Here is a 27,437-nt window from a genome sequence, read left to right as displayed (position 1 = left end):
TTCATCTGAGAAGTGTGTATTCATCTCAGATACCCATTTTTGGATTGGGTTCTTGAATTTTGGGGACTCGGTTTTTTTAAATTCTTAATATGTTCTAGATAGAAGTTCTTTGTCTGAGGGACAGTTGCCAAGTTATTTCCCCAATTTGTGGGTTTTCTTTTCACTCTACTGGAAATTTCTATTGACATGCAGAAACTTTTTAATAAGACAAGATCCTAGTTGTTGATTTTGGGAAGTATTTCCTGTACAGTTTGATTTTTGTTCATGAACTCTTTGCCTAACCTATGTTGCCAAGATTTCTACTTACTTTGTCTTCCAGTAGATTTACTGTTCTGTTGTAGTGTTTATAGATATTTGACCCATTTTGACTTTAGTTTAATGCATGATGATAGATGGGGTCTAATTTTAGTTTTTGGTATATGAAGTACCAGTTTTTCCAGCACCATTTATTAAAGAGGCTGTCTTTCTTCCAGTGAACATGTTTGGCACCTTCATCAAAGATGAGGTGGCTGAATGTTTTCATAGTTGTGGTTGCATCTTCTAATCTATTCTATTGATCTTCAGGTCTGTTTTTATACCAGTACCATGCTGATTTTATCACAGCAGCTTTGAAATATAATTTCCAGTCAGGGATTGTAAGATGTCTCTTTCCTTACCTTTTTGCCTTTGCTATTCTAGGTCTCTTCTAGTTCCAGATGAATTTTAGGGATGATTTTTCTAGATCTGCAAGGTATGCAAATGGTACTTTGATTGGAATTACAATTAAAGCTGTATAGCAATTTTGGGAAAATGGCCATTTTCACAATGTTTGTTCTTCCTATCCGTGAGCAGGGAATGTCTTTCCATTTCCTGAAATCCTCTTCAATTTCCTTTTTCAAAGTAGCTTAACTTTGTATAAATCTTTTACTTCCTTTGTTAGACTGATCCTTAAGTATTTCATTTTTGGATGCTATAATGAAGGGCATCGTTTCCCTTATTTCTCTCTCAGCGAGTTTGCTGTTTGTATACAAGAATGCTATTGATTTTTGAGTGTTGACCTTGTATCCAGCTACATTACTGACTTTGATTGTTACATCTATAAGTTTTTCAATGGAGTTCTGGGGGTCTTCTATGTAGAGTATCATACCGTCTGCAAATAATAATTTAACTTTTTCCTGTCTTATCCTTACTCCTTTTATTTTTCTCTCTTGTCTAATTGCTCTGGATAATGTTTCCAGAACTATATTGAATAGGAGTGGTAATAATGGACATCTTTGTCTTGTTCCTGATTGAAAAGTTGAAAGTTTTCAGTTTTTGTCCATTTAGTATAATGTTGCCTGTTGGTTTATCATATATGGCTTTTATCAGGTTGAGGTAGACACCATCTATTCCAAATTTCTGTAGTGTTTTTATTATGAATGAGTGTTGGATTTTGTCAAATGCTTTTTCTGTATCTATGGAGATGATCATATGATTATTTTCCTTGGTTCTGTTGATATGGTGTATTACATTTATTGATTTGCATATGTTGAACCACATCTGCATTCCAGGGATGAATCCCACTTGATTATGGTGAATAATCTTCATAACTTGTTGCATTCCATTTGCTAATATTTTATTGATGATTTTTGCATCTATATTCATTACAGAGATTGGCCTGGAATTTTCTTTGTTGACTGACTCTCTGGTTTTGTTATTAGGGTAATTCTTGCTTCCAGGAATGAGTTAGGGAGACCTTCTTCCCTTTCAGCTGGCCAGGCACCCCCACCCAAATGGACTGCACTGGAATGCTGTGCTGGGCAGAGCTTCAATACTCTGACATGCCCATGGCTAGCCATGGTGCACCGCCAAATCATGGCACTGGAGCCTTGTGCTCTGTGACCTGAGGCTGGCTGGGCATTCTCCTGATATACTGTGCTGCATTGCACTAGGATTCTGGGCTGGCAGAGCTTGGATCCTACATGTAGCTAACAGTGATGCACCCCTGGAGTGTGTTGCCAGGGCCTAGGATCTGGCTGGTTGGAGTTCAGAACCTCTGTAACCCTGGCAGCTAGCTGGAGCATGCCCCCAGAGTGTGGTACTGCCAGGGCCTTGTTTCTGGCTGGAAGCAGTTTAGAGCTTCTGCACCATGTGGTGTACCTCTGGTATATGATGCCAGGGCCTTGCTCCTGGCTAGAAGGAGTTTGGGCCCTCTGGGACCTGTGTGGCTCACTGGGATGCACCTTTGAACTATGGCGCTGGGGCTTTGGGCTGATTATGAAATATCTCTAAGTGTATTTAGTATCTTTGATGTATTTCATTAGACTTTCGTAGCATTCCTCATGTAGATTGTGCACATATTTTGGTACATTTAAACCCAACCATTTCATTTCAAGGGATGCCACTATAAATAGTTTAATGTTTTTAATTCCAAATTCCAATTCATTGCTAAAATATAAGAAATCAAGTGACTTTTGCACACGAATCTGTATTCTAAAATTCCATGGTAATTGTTTACTAGTTCCAGGAGATATTTATGCTAATTTTTTTTCAGATTTTCTACAGAAACATCCATGTTATTTGTGAACAAAGAAAGTTTTATGTTTCCCCTTCCCAAGTTCTTGTTTTCCCTTCTTGTTAAACTGGAACTTCCAGGATGATTTTCCACAGGAATCGTGAGAAAGGGCATTTTGATTCTTACTGTTAAACATCATGTTGATTATAAGGCTTTTGCAGACACGTTTTTACCAAAATGATGGAGTTTCCTTTTTTTGTTAATTTACTGACATTTTTTAAAAAATGGATGAGTAATGGATTTTGTCAAACACATTTTCTGTAGTTATTGATACGATTATGCAGGATTTTTAGCCTGTTGACCTGACAGACCCAGAATAAATCCTATTTGGTTTCGGTTTATCATTATTTTTATACATTATTGGATTCAATATGCTGATATTTTGCCATGGCCTTTTGAATATATACTTATAAGAAATCTTGCTGTGTAGTTTCCTTTCCCTGTAATGTCTTTGTTTACATTTGATATTAGGGCTAGGTTGGCCTTGTTGAAGGAGTAAAGCTTTGTCTTGTGAAAGACATTGTAAGAATTAGTACAAACTCTTCCTTAGATGTTAGATGAAATTCATCAGTGAACCATCTGAGCCTCATCAATTTCTGTTTAGGCAGTTTAGTAATCACTGATTCAGGAACTGATGTGGTGTCACATACCCATAATCCCAGAACTCTGGGAGAATGAGCTAGGATTGCAAATTTGAGCCCAGCCTAGGCTACTGAACAATTTAACAAGTCCCATCTCAAAATAAGATATAAAAAAAGAAGTAAGACTCAGGATAGTCTATTCCCAGTACAGAATAAAACATAATAGATAGACAGATTATTGTATATTTTTTGTACGATTTTCAGTAGAATGTGCCTTTCAAAAAATTACTCATTTAATCTAGGTAAACAAATTTGATTTAATTTTCTCTATTCATTCATTTTCAATTTCATTTTTTCTACATTAATTCCTATTTTTATCTGCTTACTTTGAATTAAATTTTCTCCTTTTTCTTGTTTCCTTAGGTGGAAGTATATTTTAGGTCTAATATTTTCTAATACTATATGCAGTCAAATATGGTATTTATCTCTTTCCATTTCTCTGTAAGCTCTGTTTTGCCAGCATTCCACAAATTTTTGAAAGTTGAGTTTTCCCTTTCACTTAATTCAAAATATTTTCAAGTTTGTTAGTATTTCTTCATAGACTGATGTGTAATTTTTAAGTGTTGCTTAATCTCCATATATTTTAGAATTTTTTTCCAATCTTGAGTGCTAGATTAGCCTGCCTTATAAATCCAAGAAAAACTGTTATTTTTTTCTGTTTTTAACTATGTTCAGCTTTCTACTTGTTAGGAGGGAGTAGCAACTTCCGGTCTCCTTACATGTAGAAGCAGGAAACCAAAAACTCCTTGGATAGAATTCTAAATGCTAAACTCTATTTACACTCCTGAGGTATATTCAACCTGGTCAAGATGAGTTATTATGAATCTGGATTCACCGTGGTCATCACTTTGCTAATATTCTGTTTATGGTTTATGCATAATAGATTCATGAGTGGGATATTAGTTTCCTTTCTTAGGAGATTCCTTTCAAGAATTCAGTTGTCATAAAATGAATTTTCTTCACTATTTTTGGAAAGAGTTTGCATAAGATCAAAATTAAAGATTTTCAAGTTGTTAATTTCTCATTTGTGTAAGATTTATTCTTTGATTCATTTGATTAGATATCTGTACATCACCTAAGATTTTGTATGTAGTATAAAGCTGCCCAACTATTTTTTAATGCATGTAAATCACTGCATGAAATATGATTATGGGGTTTTCTTTTTAACAACATTTATTTGTAATCTTTTCTCATTTGAATAATAATTGCACTGATAGGTTAATTTTATCAAGTTTCAAACACCAGTTTTTGCTTTGTCTATCTTTTTCATTTTATTTTTGTTCACATTTTTAATTGTTTTCCTTTCTTTGATTTTATTCTTCATTTTGTAGCTTTTTAAGTTGGATGTTGAGCTTTTTCTGTTTTTTTTTTAATCCTGTGCCTTCACAGTGAGATACATCTCAAACCCTTGTTTAATTTTTTATTTCAAGATAGGGTATTGCTACATTGCCCAGGCTGAGTTCAAGCTTGCAATCTTCCTGCCTCCACACTGTGTACCTCCATACTTGGCTGGTACATGAATGTCTAGCCTTTCTTATTTCCTAGTTGAAACTTCCATGGCTATAAAAAGACATACACTTGCTATTGCTTTGGCTGCGTACTATTAATACACAGCCTAGTCTTTACTGCATAACTCTGTTTCGTAAAATTCATTAAAATTACTCTTCATTGACATTTGAGTCATTTTACAGAATCTTCTATATTCTGGCAGAATGTCATGGGTGTTGTTAGTGATTTCCTCCTGTTGTTGTGCTGATTGCTACTGATTTATACTTTAAAAACGTTGCAATCAGTGAATGAAACCTACAGGTTCCTATTTGAGAGGGAAGAGCAGCTGCCTAGCTGGCCTTTCATCCATTCTTAAAAGCTAAGCAATACACTAGATCTAGCAAGAAACACCCTAGCATTGGAGTATCAGCAGAAAAAGGAGCTAAATCATAAAAATCATCAACAATGTCAATATCTAATATGGATATGTGTATATGTGTGTACAATTAAATATATATGTAAAAATAACCTGCTCTGTTGCCATATTTGGCACAAAAGCGTTTAGGCAGACTCTGGATTTTTGCTGAGATATACTGCTCATCTGAGCTAATTACAACCACACAGAGCATTATTGATAAGCACTGGCTGAGGTGCATTGCTTACAACTAAGGTTTTCTGAATGACCCCAAGACAGGTACTCTGGCTTGGCTGAGGACAAAGTGGGTTTTTCCTTTTACCCTTCAAACACTTCTTAAACATTGTGCAAAAAAATCTTCATATTGTTTTTTATTCATTTATCATAAATTAAAAAAATGTCTGGGGCACTATTTCCTTCATTTCTCTGGCCTGGACAGTGAATCATTTAAGAAGGGATAGAAGGGCGAAAGTCAATGACGTGAGAGTATTTGTGGCTCTCTAGCTCTTTTACCTTTATTTTATACCCAGGAAATTTCCTAACTGGGCCCAGGTGGTATTCATAGAGGAACAAATCAAGGTGCCATTGCCCATCATGGCGAGGGGAGAAAGAGGAGGCTGAGATCTGCACCCCTCGCTGTAAAGTGATTGCCTGTGATTTTCGGGAATGAGTGTTTATTTACAAGTCCAAAGACACACTTCCAAAATTTGGACCTTTCTCTTATTTACACTCCTCCCTGACTTACTCTGTTTTTTATCTGATGGGAAAAAATTATTTTTCAGACTTGTCTACAATCTAATGTCTCAGAGTCCCTCCAGGGAATATATGGAAGATAAAAATGCTCCTTGTCAGAATTTGTAGACAGCTCCTCCTAGAGAAACCCATGCCCCTGGTGTCCGTCGGCCAGAGTTAATCTTCCTGTGCTATCACTCTGCTGGGCCACCTGCCCTCCTATTGCAGTCCCTGGAACCCCTCAGCTAAGGCAGCTCTGCTTCATTTTCACAGTGAAGTCTTATTTTTTTCTCAGTGAAGACACTTATTTAATGGCCTTAGTATATGATCAAGTTTAGCTTATGTGAACACAATTCTACAAGTATATTTGAGCAAGCTTACTAATCATGTTGTATACCTTTTCTAAAGCTTCCACAGATTTTTGGTCTAAAAGCTCTATCTACTCCTGATTGAACTGTATGTAATGTGTGTACTTATTCATATCTCCATTTTCTGCCAAATTCTGCAGTTTATTTTTGAATCATTTTATTAAGCAAATAAAGATTGGGATTTTGTATCATCTTGGTAAAATGAGTCTTTAATCAAAATATGATAATTCCCTTTATTTCTAGGCATACTTCTTCCTTTATATTAATATGGCAAAACCTGCATTTTAATCAATTTAATATATACCAGACATATGTTATTTCATACCTAATTTCAACCTTTGTACATCACATTTTATGTTCATGTCTTACAAATATCATGAAGTCTATTCTCATTTTATAACTCTTACAGACATTTTTATACGGAGGGTTAAAGTTCATTTATATATAGGTTTATTTCTGTTTTTTAAATATGTGCTTTCTGTTGGGTTGTTTTCTAAATTTCTTATTTCTTTTTCACTGATTTCCTTAAAAATAACATTTTCTCCTTCTATTTTGATTTTAATTCCTCCTACACTCAGTTTACATGCTGCAGGTGTTTGATTATTTGCATATTTTTCTTCTAATACTAAAGGTTGCAGTGATGATTATGACTTTACATCATAATTTTAAAATAATTCAACACATTTGTCACTTCTCTTAGCCACCTCTCTTGGCAGCTTCCTAGGTCCTTCACAAGGCAGCATTTTTCTCCTACAAATAGATCATTTCTATATACCAGTAAGCATCTTTTATCTTTGTTTAAAAATACCTTCATTTCACTCTTCGGGGATTTTAATTAAAAATTTCAGTTATTTCCTCTTAGAATTTATAAGATAATGTTCTACTATATCTGGTTTCCATTGTTTCCGGAGTTGTCAACTAAAGACCTAGTCTGTGTTACTTTATTCCTTTCAGTTTAGATAAACTGTCCTTCCTGTTAGAAGCCTTCAAGGCTTTCCTATTGTTTCTATGCTGCACTTTTCCTGCCAACATACACAACATACAGAAGCCCCAGGGATCCACTTCCCCTGTGCTCGGCGGTGTCCCCTCCCACCATACATCAATGCTGCCCAGGCTAATAAAGACAGTGAAAGCACTGGTCTCTGACTCAGACAGCAGGACTTACAAGCCAAGAGCTTTCCCTCCAATTCTTGCATGACCCACTTTGATAGAAGCCAGCTCTCATGTCATGAAAACCTTCAAGCAGTCCTGCAAAGAGGCCATGCACACAAGGGCTACGGCCTCTAGCCAGCAGTCAGCTTGCCATGAGAGTGAGTCGAATTCAATCTGACCTTACAGATCTCCTACATCTGCCAGCTCCCAGTTACAGTGGCTCACCAACACCTTTCTGACTGTCCTTGAGCAGAGCTACCTCACTGCACCATTGTTAAATTTCTCACTCACAGACTGTGGGATAATAAAGCATTATTCCTTTTCCTATGAAGCCTTCAAATTTATCTTTCTTTATGGCCGAGTAATATGCCATTGTGTATGAATACCACAATTTCTTGCATCTGTTGATGGACATCTATGTTGTTTCCAAAATCTAGCTATTATGTGTTAATTATTCTGCAATAAACACGCATTGCATGTGTCCCTGTAATATGGTGGCTTTAACTGCAACTTAGGGACATAATGTTAGGAGAAATGAGACATGAGCTTGAATGTTGCATAATTTCTCTTATATGAAATTTCCATATATATACATATATGAAAGACAAAATAGTTGATAGTATATATATATATATATATATATATATGTATATATATATATACACAACAGAATAGTAGATCAATAAAAAATAGGGAGAAGATCAAATAATTACAAAAACGTTGTTTCAAAAACATTTTAAGATGAATGTTAACTTGTTGTATTTATCCTATGAATTTCTTTTGTTCACTGGAAAGTAAGTTTTGTCCTTTCATTTGTTTCTTCTCATACGACAGAATTTTCTTTCCAGCTCTGACTTGCACTCTGAGTAGTGTTTTGGCCATTCTTTCAAGATCATGATACGCTGTATGGTACTGTTGTTACTCTCTTTTTTGTTACAAAACATCATTTTATTTTCTCATAAAAAATGAGTCTTATTGATCTGAAGAACATGGTGGATAGATAGCAGCAGCTACAGAGGCTCTCTGAGATACCCCGCTTAAAATCCAGGAATGGTGCAGTACGAGGAGTCCTTGGAGGGTCCTAAGCAAGGGGAGATACACCCTGCCGACTCAGGAATAAACTAAAAGAAACCAACTGGAAATCCAATCCTGGTGCTATAACAGGAACAGATAAAATCTCAGCGCTGAAGCTAGAACCTGCACCACTGGAAGCCGCGATTTGAATTTCCTGCTGCCAACTGCTGTGTCCAAATCTGCTGGGCAGGGAAAAAGACACACAAAAGCTCTGAGAGCGGGAATCTGAGAACAGAGTTGAGAGCGGGACTAGCAGGGAGGCCTACATCAACTTGCGGTGAGTGAGCGGATGGGATCCCTCTCATAGAGTGGGGACCCTTTCATATGTCCAGCAAAGGACATACTGGAACCGGGCAGACTTGCCGGGACAGGACGCTGCAGTGACATTAGTCGCATATTCCCCTCTCAAGTAGGATTGGTGAGGAGTGCCTGGCCTGCGTGATGCCGCTGACTAAGACCCAGTAGGCTAGCTCAAACCAGGTCCCAGCACCTGGAAGTGCACCCTAGCGGTGAAGCCTTCAGTAGGTTGACCTGGAGGGGCGGGCCTAGCAGAGGCTGCCCAGGTCTGTGCCTCCCTAGTACACTGCAGTGGGTGGGAACACCTAGCTGGCACAATTCAAACAAACCGTAACCGAAAAAGAGAAAAAAATTGGGCCTCCTACATTTGCTTGTATGAAAAGAATAAAAAGTATGGGAAGAGGAAGCAACAAGAAAGGGTCCTCAGTCCCCAATCCTGAGAACACTGATCCAGGAAAGGGAAATGCAAAGGAAGACAGAAAACATGCAATATCTCTAACCTAAGAAGACACAGCACCAATAGACATAAAGCGATATCTCCAGAGCCTCATAGGTGAGTTTAAAAATGAAGTATTTAACGAAATAAAGCAAGATATAAGTAGAATAGTTAGACAAATTCTAAGCACCACCCAAGAAAAAACAGATGGTGGAATGGAAGAACAGAAAAAAAGGGGAGAATTGTTTGATGGAGAAAATAGAGAAAACATAGAATACATGAAGCAGGTTCAAAGAGATTACCAGGAAACTAAAAACTCTATTAAAAGCTGGCGGAACAGCTTGAAAGAAACTAAGGATAGATCATATGAATTGGAGGGCAGATTTGTAATTTGGAAGCATGAAATGAAAAACTTCTTAAAAATAACAAGAAAACTAACAGAAAACAAACAGCAATAATACAAAGGCTAGAAGATGATAAGAGGATCCATGACTTAAGAATTAAGAACATAAAAGAAGAAGTAGGGACACAAACAAATGAACTACAAAAGCTATTCACAGAAATAATCCAAGAGAATTTTCCTAATTTAGCAAAAGGTAAAGATACTCAAATGTATGAGGCATACAGGACCCCAGCCACCTACAACCCAAACAGAGTTACACCCAGGCATATAATAATCAAAATTCCAGAAATCCAATATAAGAACAGAATAATAAATGCCGTCAGACAAGAAACAGATCACTTACAAGGGAACACCCATCAGAATTACAGGAGACTTCTAGGCACAAACCATCAAATCACAAAGAGGGTGGGGGGAAATAATTCAAACTTTGAAAGATAACAAACTCCAGACAAGATTGATATATCCTGCACAAGTGTCCCTAGAAATTGATGGAAAAACAAGGTGCTTCCAGGATAAAGAGGAACTAGGGGAATTTGCAACCACCAATTCAACTCTACAGAGAATACTGCAGGATATTCTAAAAGAGAAAAATACCAAGATTCCAGAAGTAGTGGCAGAGAGGCCACAATGAATGGAGCAGAAAGCAAAATGAAGAAGACAAATTGACAACTAATGACAGAAAAAGAGCTCATCAGAAATGAGGCAGAGAAGGTTGGATGGTAGGAACAGCCATTTTGGAGAAAACAAGACATCATTAGAGGTAGTGCTGATTTAATATCATCTTGTTTTGAAGTCCCATCAAGCTTTTGTTCTTCTGTCTCCATCAGTCTTGACATGTTTTATCTTATTGGATTTTATTATATGTGATAATATAAACAAAAACTTTTATAGACAAGGAGATTATACAGAAACCATTGTTCATGTTCTGTTAGTTGGTTCTAAATACCCCGTAATACTGTCATTCTCTTAAATGTTTTACATTGTCTTGATATGTTTGGTGCTATAGTATACGAAGTTATACTCAAAGATTTCAAGGAAAGGGACACTATGGTAACTACTTTTATGTCAGGATATCTTGTAGTGAAACACTATTTTGCCTAAATGGTTATGCTTTGACCTGCACTGTTTTGTTGTTATGCCCTCTTTTATCCCAATCTCCTTTTTTTAAAAATTACTTACTTTTTAAAATCTTTTTAATTAAGGGAAAAATAAAAATAGCAGGATTATATTATAGTAATCCACTTTGATTTCCTACTAACTTGATTTGAAACCCTTATAGCCTTCACCATCTTGCTTTCACTGATTTTCCTCTATTCTGCTTTGCTTGATAGTACCAAGTTCGAAAGTATAGGCAAAACTGTGAAGACAATAAGATTCCTTACGACGTCCATTCCTGTTGACTATTATTTTCTTTTAAAGTCCTGTAATGTCTCCAATGTTTTGGTTTTATTCTTTACTGTTTTGTTCAATTTTATTATAACTGATGATATAGGCAATTCTTTTTAAGATAGCAAGAGGCAGTATGGTAACCATTGTTGATCACCTAGTATTTTGTTTTTACATTATCTATTATGTCCATCCTTTTGATTTGACTGACTCTGTTTTGTTATGTCATATTTTATTCTCTTCAAAAAAAGTAGTAAGAACTGTGGGAGTAACAAAACCCAAAATGTGTAATTGTCATTGTACAAAAGAAAGGAAAAGAAAGTGCTCTAAAGAATATAACTACGTATATACTTAAGTGTATAAGATAGATAACCATATTACTGAGTTTTGTTGGATCATTGAACAAAACTGTTTCCAGTCTCACTGTTTGAAAGTCCACTTTATATGCTTTAATTTTGTGACTTGAACAACTATTTCTAAGATAACAATATGTAATCTATTAACGATGATTTCGTACTGCTTATTTTTTCTGAAATTCTGTATAAATTATACCCTTTTTTTTTCTTTTTCTCCTTAAATAAAAAAAATGAGTCTTATTTAAAGTCATTAAATTTTGGAGTGACGCAAAAATAGAAACTCCACCAAATATAAATTCAAGATTTATTGGTGTTCTTTTTACAACACAATTGGTATTTTGCTCATTTGAGAAAACTGCTGTGATTATTTTGGGGTGTGTGTGCATGTGTGCATGTGTTTACATGTGTGTGCATGTGTGTGTGTGTGTGTCCTAGGTAGTTAAATATCTAGGCTGGGTCTGAATTTGCAACTGTCCTATGTCAACCTCCCAGAGGGTTGGGATTACAAGCATGTACCACCACATCCTATTAATCACATGAAGAAATATTTCTTACTTGAAGAAATTAATATTTCTTCAAGTATTGTCCTTATTCTTTACATTATTGTTTCAAAACTTTTTAAAATGTATTTTCCACTCTATTTTCCAAGTACCTTCATTTCTTTCTTATTTTCCACCTTTTCATATCTCTATGCTACTATAAATGTGAGTATGTGTGCTTATAGTGATTAATATTTTACATTAATCACTTAAATTTTCCTCTAAACTCTTGATTCTTCTATTTGTTTTAATCACTTGTTATTTAATCTTTCCACTTCACTTTTCAAATTGACATGTAATTTATAGATTACAAAATGCATGGATCTTTGGTGTACAATTCGGTGATTTTTGATGTCAATTATACTCATAATTGCAACTACCTTGGTCAAGACAGAGGCAGTCGTAATCTTATGCTTTTTTCCCATGAAATGCCTCTGCAAGGGACAATCTTTCCATGCATTTCTACCACTCATTCTAGAACTTGGTAATGTAATCTTGCCCAGGTGCTCTTTCATGGTTCAGTACAGTTTTAAAAACTCATTTATGTCACTGCCTGTAGTCATTCACTCCTCTGTCTTTGAGCAGCACACTGTTTCTGAATGTTGTAGCCTAAGTCAGTGGATGCACTTGGTGATGGATACGTACATGCTTTCTCGTTCCAGGACTTCTGAGAAATAAGCTGTCTGACCATGCATGCTGGATGATGTTAAAGCTGTGATTTCAGTTTTCCTGGATTATTACCAAGAAGTGAAATTTCTTTGCAGAGTATATGTCTGACTCCATAAAAAGCTCACTGTTTTCAAATTAGTTTACAATTGCTTTTCCTACCACAAACTTGGGGTAATAACTTACCAAACCTTTATTCCCAATTTTTTCAACTATACTAATTCTAGTCAGTGTGAAACTGTATTTCTTTGTGGCTTTAATTTGCATTCTCTTGACCCTAGTGATTTAGATAAATGACCATTCCTATATTTCTTTCATAAGATGAGTGTACCCATTTTTAACATTTTAAAAATGTTTGTTTCTTTTTATTAATGAATTGTAAAAGCTCTTTGTGCACTGGATGCAAGTCTTTTGTCATGCAAATATAAACTGCAAACGGTGTCTCTCAATTTATTGTTGATTTTCTAAGTAGTACATTTTGATGGTCAAAGTTTTTTTTTTTTTTTCTTGTGGCACTGAGGATTGAACCCAGGGCCTTGCACATCTAGGCAATCACTCTGTCACCTAGCAACATAATCCTATTAATTGGCTGACTGATGATTAATAGATTAATTTTTGAAATAATGTCTCTATAAATTGTCCATTCTGGCCTTGAATTTGTGATTGTTCTACCTCAGTCTCCTGTGTAGACAGGATTATAGGTATATACATCATTAGGACAGTTAGAAATTTTTAGTTTTGGTGAAGTACGAATTATCTTTTTTCCTTCAAGTTTAATACTTATTGTATTCTAGGAAATCTCTCTAGATGTAAAAATATTAGGTTTATTTCTAAATGATTTATAAATCTATATTCATTCTTGAATTAATTTTTATATATGAGGTATAAATCAAGATTTTTTAGTATGAATGTCCAGTTTTTTCAGCTATAGCTTTTCAAAAGATTTACTTTTTCTCTTTTCTAAATGTATGTGCCTATTTCTAGACTTCATCCTACTAGACAAAGTTATTTATCCATACACTGCTATCACACTGCTTTGATTACTGTAGCTCTATATCATCTTGATATCAGATAATATAAATTTCTCAACTTTGTCCTTTTACAAAGTGGTTATTTATTCTTCTAAACTTTTCATATTACATTGTAAATTTTTGAAAAAACAACTTCTCCACTTCTAATAAACAGATACTCAGATATTGACTGCAATGATCCTGAATCTGTATATATCAATTTGTAAAGCATAGACATCAAATATTAAGTTATATAGTCCATTAACATAGTATATGTTGCCATTTAATTATGTTTTATTGGTGATATTTTTGTGGTTTTAATCTAGATTTATTATATATTTTCATACATTAATTTTATAATTTATCTATCATTACTATGTTATCTTAATAGTATATTTTAAAACGTTTGATGGGACTGTAAGTAGCACTTTATTTCATTTATAAATTTTTTTGCTTACAGTACATAAAAACAGTAATTTCATTTGTCTATTAATTTTGTACCTATAATCATCCTTAATTTCCTTAATCACTTTATTACTTCTTTCGTAACTTTTAGATTTTTCTACGGAAAACTGTATGTTATCTGCACATAAAGAACATCATTTCTTTCTTTCTAATTGTTGTCTTTTTGTTTCTTTTTCTTCTTTAATTTCTTTTTCTGAGACCTTTGATACAGCGTTAAATAAAACTTGTGATGAGATATTCTTGCCCGGTGCACAGTCCAATGGAAAAATGCTCACCATCTCATCAATGGGTGTGATGTTGTCTAGAAAGTTTCAGCTCCATTCCTTATACGCTGAGATGTGCCCCTGCTAAGCAGCTGAAGAGCAGCTGTTTAAATGTGGGCTAGCATCATGTCTACTTTTCAAGGCTTTAAATATCTGCTTCTTTTTGTCTCTAGCGCCTATACACACATTCACATAAATATTTTAACCAATGTCAAGAGGATTTCTCAATGCAAACTACTCCACTACTAACAAAATCTCCTATGGGATCCTTAATTTCAATTATTACATTTTTAATTTTTGATTTTTGGTTCTGGAAAACGAACTCACAACCTCAAGCTTACCAGACAAGTGCTGTGCTGCTGAGCTCTATTCCAGGTTCTATATTTTTAATTTGTTAATAATTTTTGTTCGTTTTTTTTCCCCAAACCTGTTAGATCTTTTTGAGAATCTCACTTCCTTATTCATTTTCATCCCTTTCTTATTTTAAAAGGTGTTCAATGCATTTGTGTACATTCTATATCTAAATACTCCAATTTGAGGCACTTAAAGTGTCTGCTTCTTATATTTATTTATTTATGTTTTTGGCGATTAATGCTCACGGTAGCTTCTTCCCTCACACATTTATTTTTGAATATGAGCTTATATTCCCAGGAACTTTATCTGCAAGAGTTATTTGTGTCTTGAATTGAGTATATTCTTCCAGAGGCAATATACACTGGCTCACGGGAATTTGGGTATGTTAGCAACATGATTCATTTCACTTAAAGTCTTGCTTGTATTTTCCCATACTTGAATATGAGGTCCCCAGTCTTCATTAAGACCAGCATGTGGCCAAAAATTCTTAGAGACAACTTTTTGTTGTTGTTGTTCCCCTACCAAAAGCCAATAACGAGAAAGGCGTATTTCTTTGCATTCATGCTGTCTTTACAAATTTGATATTTGTTTCTTGTTTTCTTTTTCTCTGAGAATTTAATCTCTATGATTCCTGGCTCTATACAATGTTCTCTGCATCAACTTTCCCACACTTCCCAGGTCAAAAGATTGGTCCCGTTCCCAGAGGACAGAGTTATGGAAAGCAAACCTCAGCACTACATCGAGTTGCTGTTCACAAGCTGGCAGCTGCCAGGGTTGATCCTCACCACTCACTCCTGCTCAGACTTGGTTCCCAGGCCCAGAGGGACTCCCATGCTGGCTTAGAAACTCAACAATATATATTTGTAATACTGCTTCTCTTGTCTCAACTAGTATTTTCAGACTTCTGGTAGTAAGAAGCTTTCAAGACATCTAAATTATATTTAGTTAGAAATGTACCTATTAAACATTCACTTTTTAATCTCTACAAGCTTTAGTTCTTACTCTTCAATTAGCAGGCTGACAAGCAAATTAGCAGGGCAGATAACAAAGGTTAACAGGAGAGTCACTGATTTCTAAGCCCATAAATACTGACATATTATCTTACTTTTTCAAGGAAACAGCTATGAGAAGAAAGAGATGAAGAAGCCAATGGGTAGCCTTTATTCCCCATGATGGTTTTACTTCTAGAATATGCCAAAAGGTTTCCCTAAAGAGTCGCAGGAGCATAGCAAATGAAGGAACTGTGAATAAGGAATGATTGTGGCCTTGTGTTAGTACCTCACCAGTTTTCAAAGCTGTCTTTCATAGATAAAATGGAGCTTGAATGGATCAAAATGTTTCTTGGAAGCTAGCCAGATTTCACATGAAAGGGCTTTTATTTTACTCCACTGTGGGGAGAGGTCTCAGAATTTACACATAAGAAATTTAATTCCTAAGGTAACATTTTGCAAGGAGAGCATATGAATGCTAAAACCTAGTTTGTAGATTGTTAAGTAGGTTCACTGTAAAAAGGTTTAGCATAGTAAGTTTAAACATAGTAACTGCTTATTAAGCAACTGTAATATTCCCTTGGATAAAAGTTCAGATGTAGGAAACTAATAATACTGTATGTTAAGTTCAGAAATGGTTTAATGTCCCTGAAAGACTATGAAAACTATCCCAAGGAGACTTGGCCTTGGTTCCCTATCCTGCAGGATCCCTCCTGAAGCGCTCTAAAGTGCCATGGTTTCTCCTCAGTTATGACCACGCAGGTCCATTTTAGTTTCTCAGTTCATGTGACCGGTAGCCATTTTTTTTTTAGCATGACACACAAAGGAGTCTGTGAGGCATTAAAAGATCACAGACAGAAAACAAGAAAAATCTTTGCTCTCATAGAGCTTGTAGTCAACTGGTTGCCCCTCAGAATCACCTGGAAAAATTTCAAAACTCCATGATTATAAGTTTAGTTTATCTTCTCCCTTTATATGGACAGCAAATGTCTTGGGCAGAAGTCATAATATATTGATTCCTTATTCTTTATAGTCAGCCCAATATATAGTAGAAATCAATTAAAATCTAGTTAAAACTACTTTATACATTCAATTTTGAGGCATTTTGTTACATGAATCTTTAGTGGGAGTCACAGCTATGGTGTAATCACTGAATTCCTGTGCCAAAATGAATGTCCTCGTAATACTGTTCCAAGTATTAACTATGCCATTTTCAAAGGCCATACCTCCAAGGGTGAAAATAAAAGCTGTACCGAAATTAAGAACAAAACTGCAACTGCTACATAATTTTATTTTGGAAATACTTCATATGATACTGAAAATGAACTTGTCTTACCAATTTGAGGTAACCCTCAGCATCTAGAATTAAGTTTTCCGGCTTCAGGTCTCTGTAGATAATACCTAGTCGATGCAGGTAATCAAATGCTTCTGTCACACAAGCAACACAGAATTTGGAGGTGGGTTCATCAAAACTGCCTCTGTAATGAGATCAGTTTCTCTCTTAATACTCTGGATGTACATCTTTGGTACTGTGCTAGGTATCACCAGTCCTACTAATATATTTATGCAATGTAAATGTTTTTCAGATGATCATCACTGAATCTGATTTATGGCACCAAGGAACTAGGCTGTTTGCTCATCATAAAGGAATTCAGGGGGATACTTGATGCAAACTGGAATTACTTCATTAAAATTAAAATCCAAAACACTTACTGGTCACATCTGAGCAAAAAAAATAAAAATAAGAAAGCCTTTATAAAGTCATCTAAAGCAAGTTGGAGAAAATGCAGCTACTTCAGTGGCAAACTTGAATCAGACCTCTGTAACAGTCGCTTGGCTAAAACATGATTCATGGGATCACCTTTCGGGTCCTGTTTGCACAGCCTGTAACCAGGAAAAAAGGGGCCGTATCTCTTTCCTGTTGGGTGCCCTTTGAAGTTGTATTAAAAGTTCCCCATGCTGGCATGTTGCATCGCTTTACATACTGAGGTTTTACACTGTGGGGTGATTTGTCTCATGACATGGCAGAAGGGGAAGGCTTTGGAGGGGGCAAAACTAGCTTAGACCTCTCCTTCCTCCTCTCTCTGTACTCTTGGACAAATTATTTGCCTCCTGTAATCTTTAGAATCTATGCCTATAAATTAGGTTTACTGCTTGTTTAATAGGGTTGCTATCAACACTAACCACAGTGCCTAAAAAGTAGTTGGAACCGCCTTTTTAGTATAGATTTAAATTTTCTAAATAGATTTGCTTAGCGAAGCAAAGATTAAGGAGGCTGATGCTTTTGCATATATTATAAAAATCTGCTCAGTCTTCCAAATTTTCCCCATTCAAGTCCATCTAATGGTACCTTCTTAACAGCACTTTCTCCTTCTACTCAGAAACTCAGTGGTCTTTACTTGCCTGGCTCGGTGCATATTTAAATTGCCTGAGAGGTACTAAAAATATTATCTCCTCTGGCCTTGGTAACCAGCATTGCTACTTTTTAAAGCTTCCCACATGACTGTCACATGTACCCAGAGCTGAGACCACTGCCCCAAGTGAGACCATGTCCAATGCAACCTACTTTCTCATTTCTGCCTCTGCTACCATTATCCTTTTTCAAATCCTGTTCGGCATCCACAGGCGAACCGGTGTGGTATTATGCCGACTTTTCCGTGTTGTCCCTGCCTGTCTCGCTACCTTTTTAAACTTTTGATCATCTTCGCAGTTTAGTTCAAAGTCTTCCTCTATCACATGTTTATTTTCTTGCTTCCTTCTTCTGAGCATGCTCTTATGCCAGCACTCTTATGCCATTTAATTATAAATTACCAATGCCTTTCTCATATTTAGTTTTCATATTAGTGAAAACATTTTAAAACACTAATTTCCCCAAATAAACTCTAAAGTTGTTAACAAAATGTTTACACTGTTAGTTTGCCAGTCAGGAAAAAAAAAAAAAACCTACTTTTTCTAGAGAATCCCCATACTCTCTCCTATGAAGTCTTCTGTAGAAGTGGTGCATTGTACATATCTGAGATTTCAATTGCCTGGAAATCGCCCACTGCTAAAAACTGAACCTTTGCAAAAAATCTTCTTGTGCTTTTCAGTTAGGGTTCTACCACTTCCTAAAACATCTCTTTTCCTTAAAATTTAAGATTGAGTTTGTACTGTGATTCTGCCTAGTAATAGCCATATGACTATGGATCCTTTAATATTTCCAACCCTAGGATTTCTTAATATCTAAAATAAGGATTATTTTACAGGGTTCATATGACACAAGTATAATGTGAGATAATAAAATATCACTATTTCTACTTTATCAAGAGATAACATATTTTATTATAATCATTTCCTAATAATTTCCTTTATGCTCTTTGATCATGAATACAATTTCCTTTACACTAGATGTGAGTAGACAAAATCTGTTGCTGAGAACTCTTTTTCATTACCTGTCCCTCAATATGCTCCACAGTTCTCCACCCAAGCAGGCTTCCAGAAGCATGTATACATACTTATTATCCTTGAAAGTACGATATAATCTGTGAAGACATATTAAGCATGTGGTTATTTCTTGAATATACTTTAAAATATTTTTACTTTATTGATGCAAATTTAATGATGATCCTCATCTCCATACAAATACCCTATAACTACATTGGGCTTCAGGTCAGAAATTTTTTCATCTTCTCTGCCTCGCATCTGCTTACGTGGATCCTTTTCCTGAGCCTGCCCGCCCTCTTCCCACAGAGTGAACTTCTCCATCTGAGTTTCACTGTAAAATATTTAAGGTCCATTCTTCAAGGTTACGTTCTTAATAAAGCAGCTCACTCTCCCACCCACCCACCAAATTTGTTCTCCCTTTCCCCAGAAGCCACAGGACTTCACGTGTGTCACTGTGCATAATAGTTATTCATGTTCATGCCTTATGTCCCCTAAATGTTACCTGATATTGGAGTCCCTGAGACAGACTTTTAAGCAGTGAATGTAGTGAGGAGTGCACTTAGGAACATCACTGGAAAGGAACATCAAAGGAAACGGACTGGGCAGAAACAGAGTTGAGCTGGGATCTCAATTGTTTTAACAGAGCCCCACCTTCAAGGAGCTCTGCTGCCCTGGATGAGAATGTCCCTGAAGGGGACTTGGTGGGAAGGTGGTTCCCCTTACCAGGAACAGTGCCTGAGACGTGAGCAAACCCTTTGCTGAAAACATTCTCAGAAGCTGGAAGAGGGGAGCCTCGGTACTGGAGTGGAGCCTCGACAGGGGATACTATTCAACACGAGGTGCAAGGAGTTCCTGGGTCTCCCCTTTTCCCCCTAGCGCTACATGTAGGCTAAGACTGACAGAAGAACAGCCAGATCTGGACAAAGAGAAGCAACTCTAGGAACCTAGTTCTGAGTGGGCCCCAGAAGCACACAGCCCAGGCTGGAATCTCAGGTCAGGCACTTCACAGTTATGCAGTCCAGCTTGCTCATATATAATCATTTGATTGTATACCATAAATAAATTGCTGATGGGTATTTATTGGAAATATATTCCTCTGATCCTCCTACTAGACCAGTGAGGGTAAATCTGGTGATTTTTCCCACTCCCTCTCTCTATGTATATGGCTTAGAAGAGAGCCTGGTGCATGTTAATCTCTCTGTCCAACAAATATTGCCATTAATACTTATTCTTCCTCATACTTCTCTATAGTACGCCACTTTACAAAGAGCTAGAAATGCAAAAATGAATACAACCTAATCCATGCCCTGAAGCTGCTCATCATAGTTCATTAATGAATATTAATTCAAAAAGGACATCCTGAGACCATCATTAAAATAAAGATAATTGGATGACTACTGCCAGCAGTGACTGGGTCGTCTTCTTTTTTAATCTTGAAAAAAAGTAAGTCTGAGTGGGTAAGAGTGGGTTTTCTCTAGGCATTCAATCATAAACTAAAAATTCTCTTCATCACAGAGACACAGTATGTCATCCAGAAATCACATTATCACTTATAACACTAATTCATGAATTCACAGGTAAAGAGAGCTTTGGCCTAGAATAATCTGTTTCTCCTCCAAACTCTGGTGATAGCTACAGAAAAAAAATACCTGTTAGTTCCTTTGGTACCTAGGCATTGCTAGGACCAGAATATGTATCCTCTTGCAGCCAATCTGTACCAAACTGCCACTTTCTGCGAAATTCAACACCAGCACACTCTTCTAGAGGTTTTTTGTGGAGTGAGGTTTCCCTACTCCCAAAGTCTACATTAGGTTTGAATAAAATAATCAGTTCAAATTATTCTGCAATAATTCTATACTCACACACACACACACACACACACACACACACACACACACACATATACTTTTTGGAAAGGTTACTCAGCAGGAGAAACTACCAGGGACTCTACGCTTAGATCCTACTGGAGAATTTGGAACAAAACTCCTCTTCACCCAAGTCTCATCATTCAGAAGATGAGCCTACAACTGGAGTCTTGCAAGGCAAACTGTCCACTTACTTCACAATGAATGGAGAGCACAGCTCCTCCAGGATCCTCTTCTCAGAGTAGATGTGCTCTTGCTGTTTGGTATCAACTATGTGCTTCTTCCTTACGCACTTCATGGCAAAAGCCACATTCTCATTTTTTACCTTAACCTATATAGAAAGCAGCAAGACACTCAAAATGAACGTACTAGGGAAGATAGGCAATATCTACTTAAAATGTTAATCAAAGAGAGCTAAAGTCATTTTGTATTTAAATAACAGGTAAACTTTTAACCCCTAATCCCCTAAAACTGAGTTCCATGTATGTGTACACATTTTCCTTTAACCATAATTTCCAAGACAGTTCAGATAGCTGGATCTAAGGTTTTAATTTTATTGAAACAAGAAAAAATTCCAGCTAGAGACTTAATCTTTAGGCATCTATTCAGATTGCTTGAATAACATGAAAAACTCTGGCATGAATTTGTATGTCTTAATAGTCATCTTTTTGTTTTTCAAAGTAAAGCATTTAAATCAAGTTCTGTATCTAGGTTATTCAGTAGGGTAGTTACCAATCACAGGAGTTGGATTGGTTATTTATTTATTTACTGTGGTGTTAGGGATTAAACTCAGAGCTTTTGCACTGAGCTATATCCCAGCCCTTCAAACTTTTATTGATTTCTTCTATTAAGACAAAAGCTTGCCAGCTTGCTCAAGCTAGGGTCCAACTTGCTTCTTGCTTCCTAGTCCCTTATGCTGGGATTGCAAGCATCCACCCTCATCCAGAAAATTTTAAATTAATTAAAATTCTACATTCAGTTCCCCGGTTGCTCTAGCTCCATCTCCCACACTGAACAGCCACAACCCACTACTGACTACCCAACTCAACAGCACAGATGTAGGACATCTCCATCAGTGTACACTGTCTATTGGACAGTGCTAGTCTAGAAGTAAAATCAGAATTTTCCTTTAAAAGGAAGCTAAAATTTAAAAATAAGCATTTTGTTCTGACAGGTTTAAAACTCCATAAGCAGCCTAAAAAATGCAAGGTGTGCAAAAAATGCACTCTGGATTTTGCTCACTGTTTACAACTTTTAAATCACTGTTGGCATTACTGCTTCAATCATTGTTGTCAGGGATAACAGACTACAGCATTGCTAATTCAGTCTTTTCAACATCATCTTTGGTGAGAAATGCCACTGCAGATGGATAATACCCTTATCTCTCCATATGGAATAAGAAATATTGCAAATGTTTGTTGACCTATTAAACCATTTTCCCACACCCACCAGAGATGAGGTATGGGCTAGATGTGGAGTGTACTATCCAGGGTCTTCAGCAATATGACTGATCTGCTCCTGCCTGGGGCCATCAGCAGATAGAGGCATCAGCATAGCTCCCAGAGGTCAGTGCACATTCAATTGTTAAAAGTCTGATGGGCAAAGAAGGACTTGGTAATTGCCAAGGTCTCTGAGCCATCTGCACCCGATAAGGTTACAAATTTCCTTTGCACAGCTTCGTCAGAATACTTGATCTGACAGTGCTGCTCGGCTACTTCTTGAAAACTGATTATTAAGCACAGACAGGTGGCGATGTGGAAGATACAACTGCAGTCAGCCTAGAAGTTTCCAGTTGCCCTGTCAACACGCAGAAGGCTGCTCTTCAAATGGTTTTTTGAATCAGCTTTTTTGCCCTTTTTCATGTGGAAAATGTTGAACAACTCAAAAATAGGATGATAAAAGGCAAAAGAACAGGCATGGCAGTGGAGATGTTTAAGGGCTGTAACCATAATATCCACAATTGAATCTGTAGACAAATTCTGCTGAAAACATTCTTTTCTTAAGTGTATGGAAAGTTAATATGTTGTAAGTATGTATATCTTTATATACATATTTTGCTGATCAGAAATGCAAGTCTGTTTTCTGTTTTACAGCTTTTGTAAATGCTTACTCACTACATTCTTTGATAATCATGATGAAGAAAATAAATTCACCAAAGATTTGATGCAAGCAGCTTGAACTATCAGCCAATTACAACAAGTTACTTACTACGGCACACCTGCTACTATACAACACACAGATTGAAAAGTTCGCTTCCTTGATTTAAGACCAAACCAATATTTAACATAGCAATTATAATTCACATATTCCTCCAAGATCAGCTAGAACATAAAACAAAAAAATTCAAAAGGCTTCTCTCAGATGCTTGAAACGTAAACCCCTTACAAGCTCAACTCTTCCGAACCCACCAACGCCCAGTGTTGCGATAATCTCAAGGTTCTGGAAGGGGGATGAAGAGGAAAATCTGGCCACCTTCTCCTTCAGCTGAATCATCTCCAGAGAGAGTGCTTTGGACAGCTTCCAGTTAGACATGGACCGCCTGAACAAGAAAAGCGAAACATTACACACTCGCAGTTGGGTGGCACTCCAGCAGATGCCATGCCTACCAGAAACTCCACTCTTGGAGGTCTTATTTCTGCCTGTAGCACTGACTAGAGTTGCCACAAAACCTATATCAACTTTGGTATGATAGGACAAGATTCAGACACATATGAGGAGAAAAATAATACCTATACACAACAGGAAATGGTCAAGTCAAATTGAAATATACCTCAATACAGCCTCAAATATACAACTCAGGAAAGGAGGCAGTGGAACGTGATAGAAGCACAGAACCATTTCTGGTACGCCGCACATACCAGAAAAGCCCACACTGCAAATCTCTGCCATCTTTTGGTACTTTTATTCAATCTATTTTCCTGTGACTCACCCAGCGTAACTGCTTTGTGAAACACAGAAAGCACATTTATGACTGTGTGTCTATGAAATGTTTGGAAATATCTATCATTCTCTTAACTAAGGCATGCTTCTCTGAGGTATATATTTGTAAGCTGTGAGTGGGCAAGGCTTGGTTTTGCAAATGTATTCTTTGCAAAAAATACAGTAGATATGTGTCAGATATCACTCTTCTACAAATTTTGATGATACAACTTTGATACCACTATCTGGTGAATATGTGTTTAAACTTTCATTCAGAAATGTTTTAAGGGTTAGGAGTGCAGCTTAGTGCATCGCACTTGCCTCGCCTGTGCAAGGCCCTGGAGTTGATCCCCAGTACTACAGAAATAAACACATAAAATAAAAATTGGAAAGCTTTAGGAAATAATTTTCATTTAAAATAGATTTTCTATTGAATTACAGCTCCACCCGATCTCTACACACACACACACACACACACTCATGTGCAAGTGTACACTTGTCACTAGGCGGTAGCTCTTTTACATTTTGAAAAATTCTCACTATAACCATATTCCTTGCCTATACTCAAGTTTTGTTGTCCTTCGGGCTAAGTTACCAATGTTTTTTTCCCTAAAATTCCTATTCATCACCCAAAATAGAGTTACTAACTACTTAGAAACTTCATAATCGCTGTTCTAGTGTGAAGTGCTATCTTCGTGTGAAGAACTATTGGAAGTTACCACGGGCACTCACACCCTGTATCCCCTCCTTCAGCTGCTGCCAAAAGGCAAATCTGGGGGCTCTCCCACTTACTTCGCATGTCTTTTTTCATCATCACGGGTCAGGTTCGCCACGTACCCCTCAAGGTATTTTTGGAGTTCTTCAAACGTCCCGACAGTTTGGTTGAATGTTCTAAATAAAATGAAATACAATAAAATAAGCTCCTCTGCTGATAGGCACCAAGGCAACTTGATGTTCTCCTTAAACTTATGAATCATTATTTGTATAGTTACTCTTGGCTTTGTTTCTTGTTTCTCAGTAATTTATGGAATGTCAAAGTCGCTGCAGTATTTTGACTCATTACTGAAAGCTCTGTAATTGATCTTTTGTTTATGAAAGCAAAGGGAACTATAAGAAAACATTCTCTTAGTAGTTACTGGCTCACAGTCCTGGTTTACCAACAATGATGCGTTTTGTTTTAAACAGTGGAAAGCGTATACATGATCTGCCTACTGAATCAACAGGTTTGAGGGGTTACAGATTTTCCTTATGTTGCTTAATTAACTTATTTATTTTAAAGATCAAGGGTAAAATTTATTTCTCCTTTGTCTTGATTGTACTTCTGGTGCCTCCCATACCTTCTTCTAACAATCTACCTTGATTAGTGTTTAAGGATACTTCTTCTCCTTACTACAAAATAGTGCCCTTGAAAACACAGAACATCCTACAGTTATTTTGGTAACATTTTAAGCAACTGGTACATAGTTGAATGAAAAGAACGAGGATTTACCTCAAAATATCCAAAGCTAATAAACCAGCTCCACCTCAGTAGCACACTCTGAGTTTCCTGTTTCTACACACACTTCTCAGCCTTTCTATCCCTACATTATTCTGTGTCTACTGTACTGTAGGCCGAGCCACTAGCAGGGCTCTCCACTCTTGTGCCCTGTTGTCTGGACAGGCGTTTGTTGACTGTAGTCTAGTGAGACATAAAACATCACCAGGGAAATTCTGATTTCCGTAATAGCTGAAATTTTCAAATAGGAAGGAAATGCTACTACTTCTTTTCCAAATCCATTTTATTTCATGGAGAAAAAAAAAAGGAAAAACTAAAACTAAATTTCAAAACATGTCAATCAGGGAACAACAATGATAAATACATTGTCCATTGTCATCCCCAAATCATTCACCAGGAGCACAAGACACCTGCATTCAATTGTCCCAACAATACCAGCACAAATCTTTCTCTTCAGTGAACTCAGAGAAATCAGTAGTACAACTATCTTAACTACTTTTTATATATGTATGCATATACATACATATATACACATGTTGTTTCTTTTAGCTTCTTACACTAATGAAACAATACAGTGCTTACGCATATATGTCATTTATTTCACTAATGAATATTATCTCAAGTTGCATCCATTTACCTAAAAAAGCCTCCAGTTTATCATCTTTCTTTATGGCTGAGTAGTACCCCATTGTATAAAAATACTGTATCTTTTTTTATCCATTCTTCAGTTGATGGGCTTTGAGGTTGTTTCCAAGATTTAGCTAATAAAAATTGTGCTGCTATAAACATGGGTGCACATATATTGCTGTGGTATATGATGTTTTTAATTCTTTTGGGAAGATACCAAAAAGGGGAATAGTTGGGTTGAATTGGACCTCTAGTATTAGTATTTTGAGAAATTTCCACGTTGATTTCCACAGTGACTATACCAGTCTACATTCCCACCAACACGGGGGAAAAGTTCCTTTTTCCCCACATTCCCTCCAGCATTTGTTATTGCTTGATTTCTTGATAATCCATTTCTTGATAAGCCATTCTTATTGGGGGAAGGTGGAATCTAAGTGTTGTTTTAATTTGCATCTCTCAAATGACCAGTGATGATTTTCACAAATTTATTTACTGTTCATATTTCTTCATCTAAGAAGTGTGTATTCATCTCAGATGCCCATTTTTGGACCAGATGTTTAAATCTGGTAGGACTGATTTTTTAAAGTTCCTTATATGTTCTCGATAGTAATACCTTGAGGTATAGCTGGAAAGCACTTTCTCCCACGTTGTGTCTTCACTCCATTCCATTTCACTCCGTTGTGTCTTCACTCTGTTGGTACTTTCTCTTGCTGTGCAAAAGCTTTTCAACAGGATGACATGCTAGTTGTTGATTCTCTGAGATAGTTCCTGTACAATCTAGGTTTTGTTCATAAAGTCTTTGCCTACACCAATGTCTTTAAGAATTTTACCTACTCTGTCTTCCAGCAGATTTAATGTTCTTGTTTTAATATCAAGATCTTTGATCTATCCTGATTTTATCTTAGTACACAGTGAAAGACTTGGGTCCAGTTTTAATCTTTGACCTGTGTAGAGCCAGTTCTTCAAGCACCATTTATTAAAGCGGTTATATTTCTTCCAGTGAATCTGTTTGGCACCTTTGTCAAAGGTAAGTTAGCTTAGTGTATCTGGAGTTGTTTCTGCATCTTCTAACCTGTTTCATTGATTTTCAGGTTTGTTTTCTTGCCAGTATCACATTGTTTTTGTCACAGTAGCTTTAGACTATAATTTCAAGTCAGGGATTGTGATACCTCTTGTCTAATCTTTGTTGCCCAGGATTGCCTTTGTTAATCTAAGTCTCTTCTGGTTCCAGGTGAATTTTAGGGTTGTTTTCTCTAATTCTGAGAGATATGCTATTAGAATTTTGATTGGGATTGCATTGAATCTGTTTGACAGTTTCAGAAGTATCGCCATTTTCACTGTATTGGTTCTTTCTACCCAAAAGCACTGGATAGCTCTCCATTTTCTAAAATCCTCTTCAACCTCCTTTTTCAGTGTACTGTAGTTTTCAATGTAGAGATCGTTTATCTCCTTTGTTAGATTGACTCCCAGGTATTTCTTTTCTTTTCTTTTCTTTTTTTTTTTTTTTTTTTTTGGATACTATTGTAAAAGGTATTGTTTCC

General features: G+C 36.4%; 1 protein-coding gene across 5 annotated transcripts in view; it reads right to left on the bottom strand.

The window, feature by feature from the left end:
* Window positions 1-27,437, bottom strand: part of Prkg2 (protein kinase cGMP-dependent 2) — a 118,901-nt gene that overhangs the window by 26,973 nt on the left and 64,491 nt on the right. For 3 of the 5 annotated variants that reach the window (XM_003477674.4, XM_063247203.1, XM_063247204.1), the window contains 5 exons: window positions 24,567-24,665; window positions 23,241-23,394; window positions 21,050-21,186; window positions 18,999-19,088; window positions 16,904-17,045 (listed from right to left, as the gene is read on the bottom strand). In XM_003477674.4, the coding sequence (XP_003477722.2) occupies window positions 16,904-17,045; window positions 18,999-19,088; window positions 21,050-21,186; window positions 23,241-23,394; window positions 24,567-24,665 (622 nt within the window). Of the gene's footprint in view, window positions 1-16,903; window positions 17,046-18,998; window positions 19,089-21,049; window positions 21,187-23,240; window positions 23,395-24,566; window positions 24,666-27,437 lie in introns of those variants that run through there. The other 2 variants (XM_063247202.1, XM_023560634.2) reach the window with 2 other exon arrangements.

Source organism: Cavia porcellus, unplaced genomic scaffold (genome assembly GCF_034190915.1).
Source record: "Cavia porcellus strain 051 isolate PalLab524CR breed Dunkin Hartley unplaced genomic scaffold, mCavPor4.1 scaffold_4, whole genome shotgun sequence".
Lineage (NCBI taxonomy): Eukaryota > Metazoa > Chordata > Mammalia > Rodentia > Caviidae > Cavia > Cavia porcellus.
Note: the sequence above shows the minus strand (reverse complement) of the source record. Positions and strands in the feature narration are given on the sequence as shown.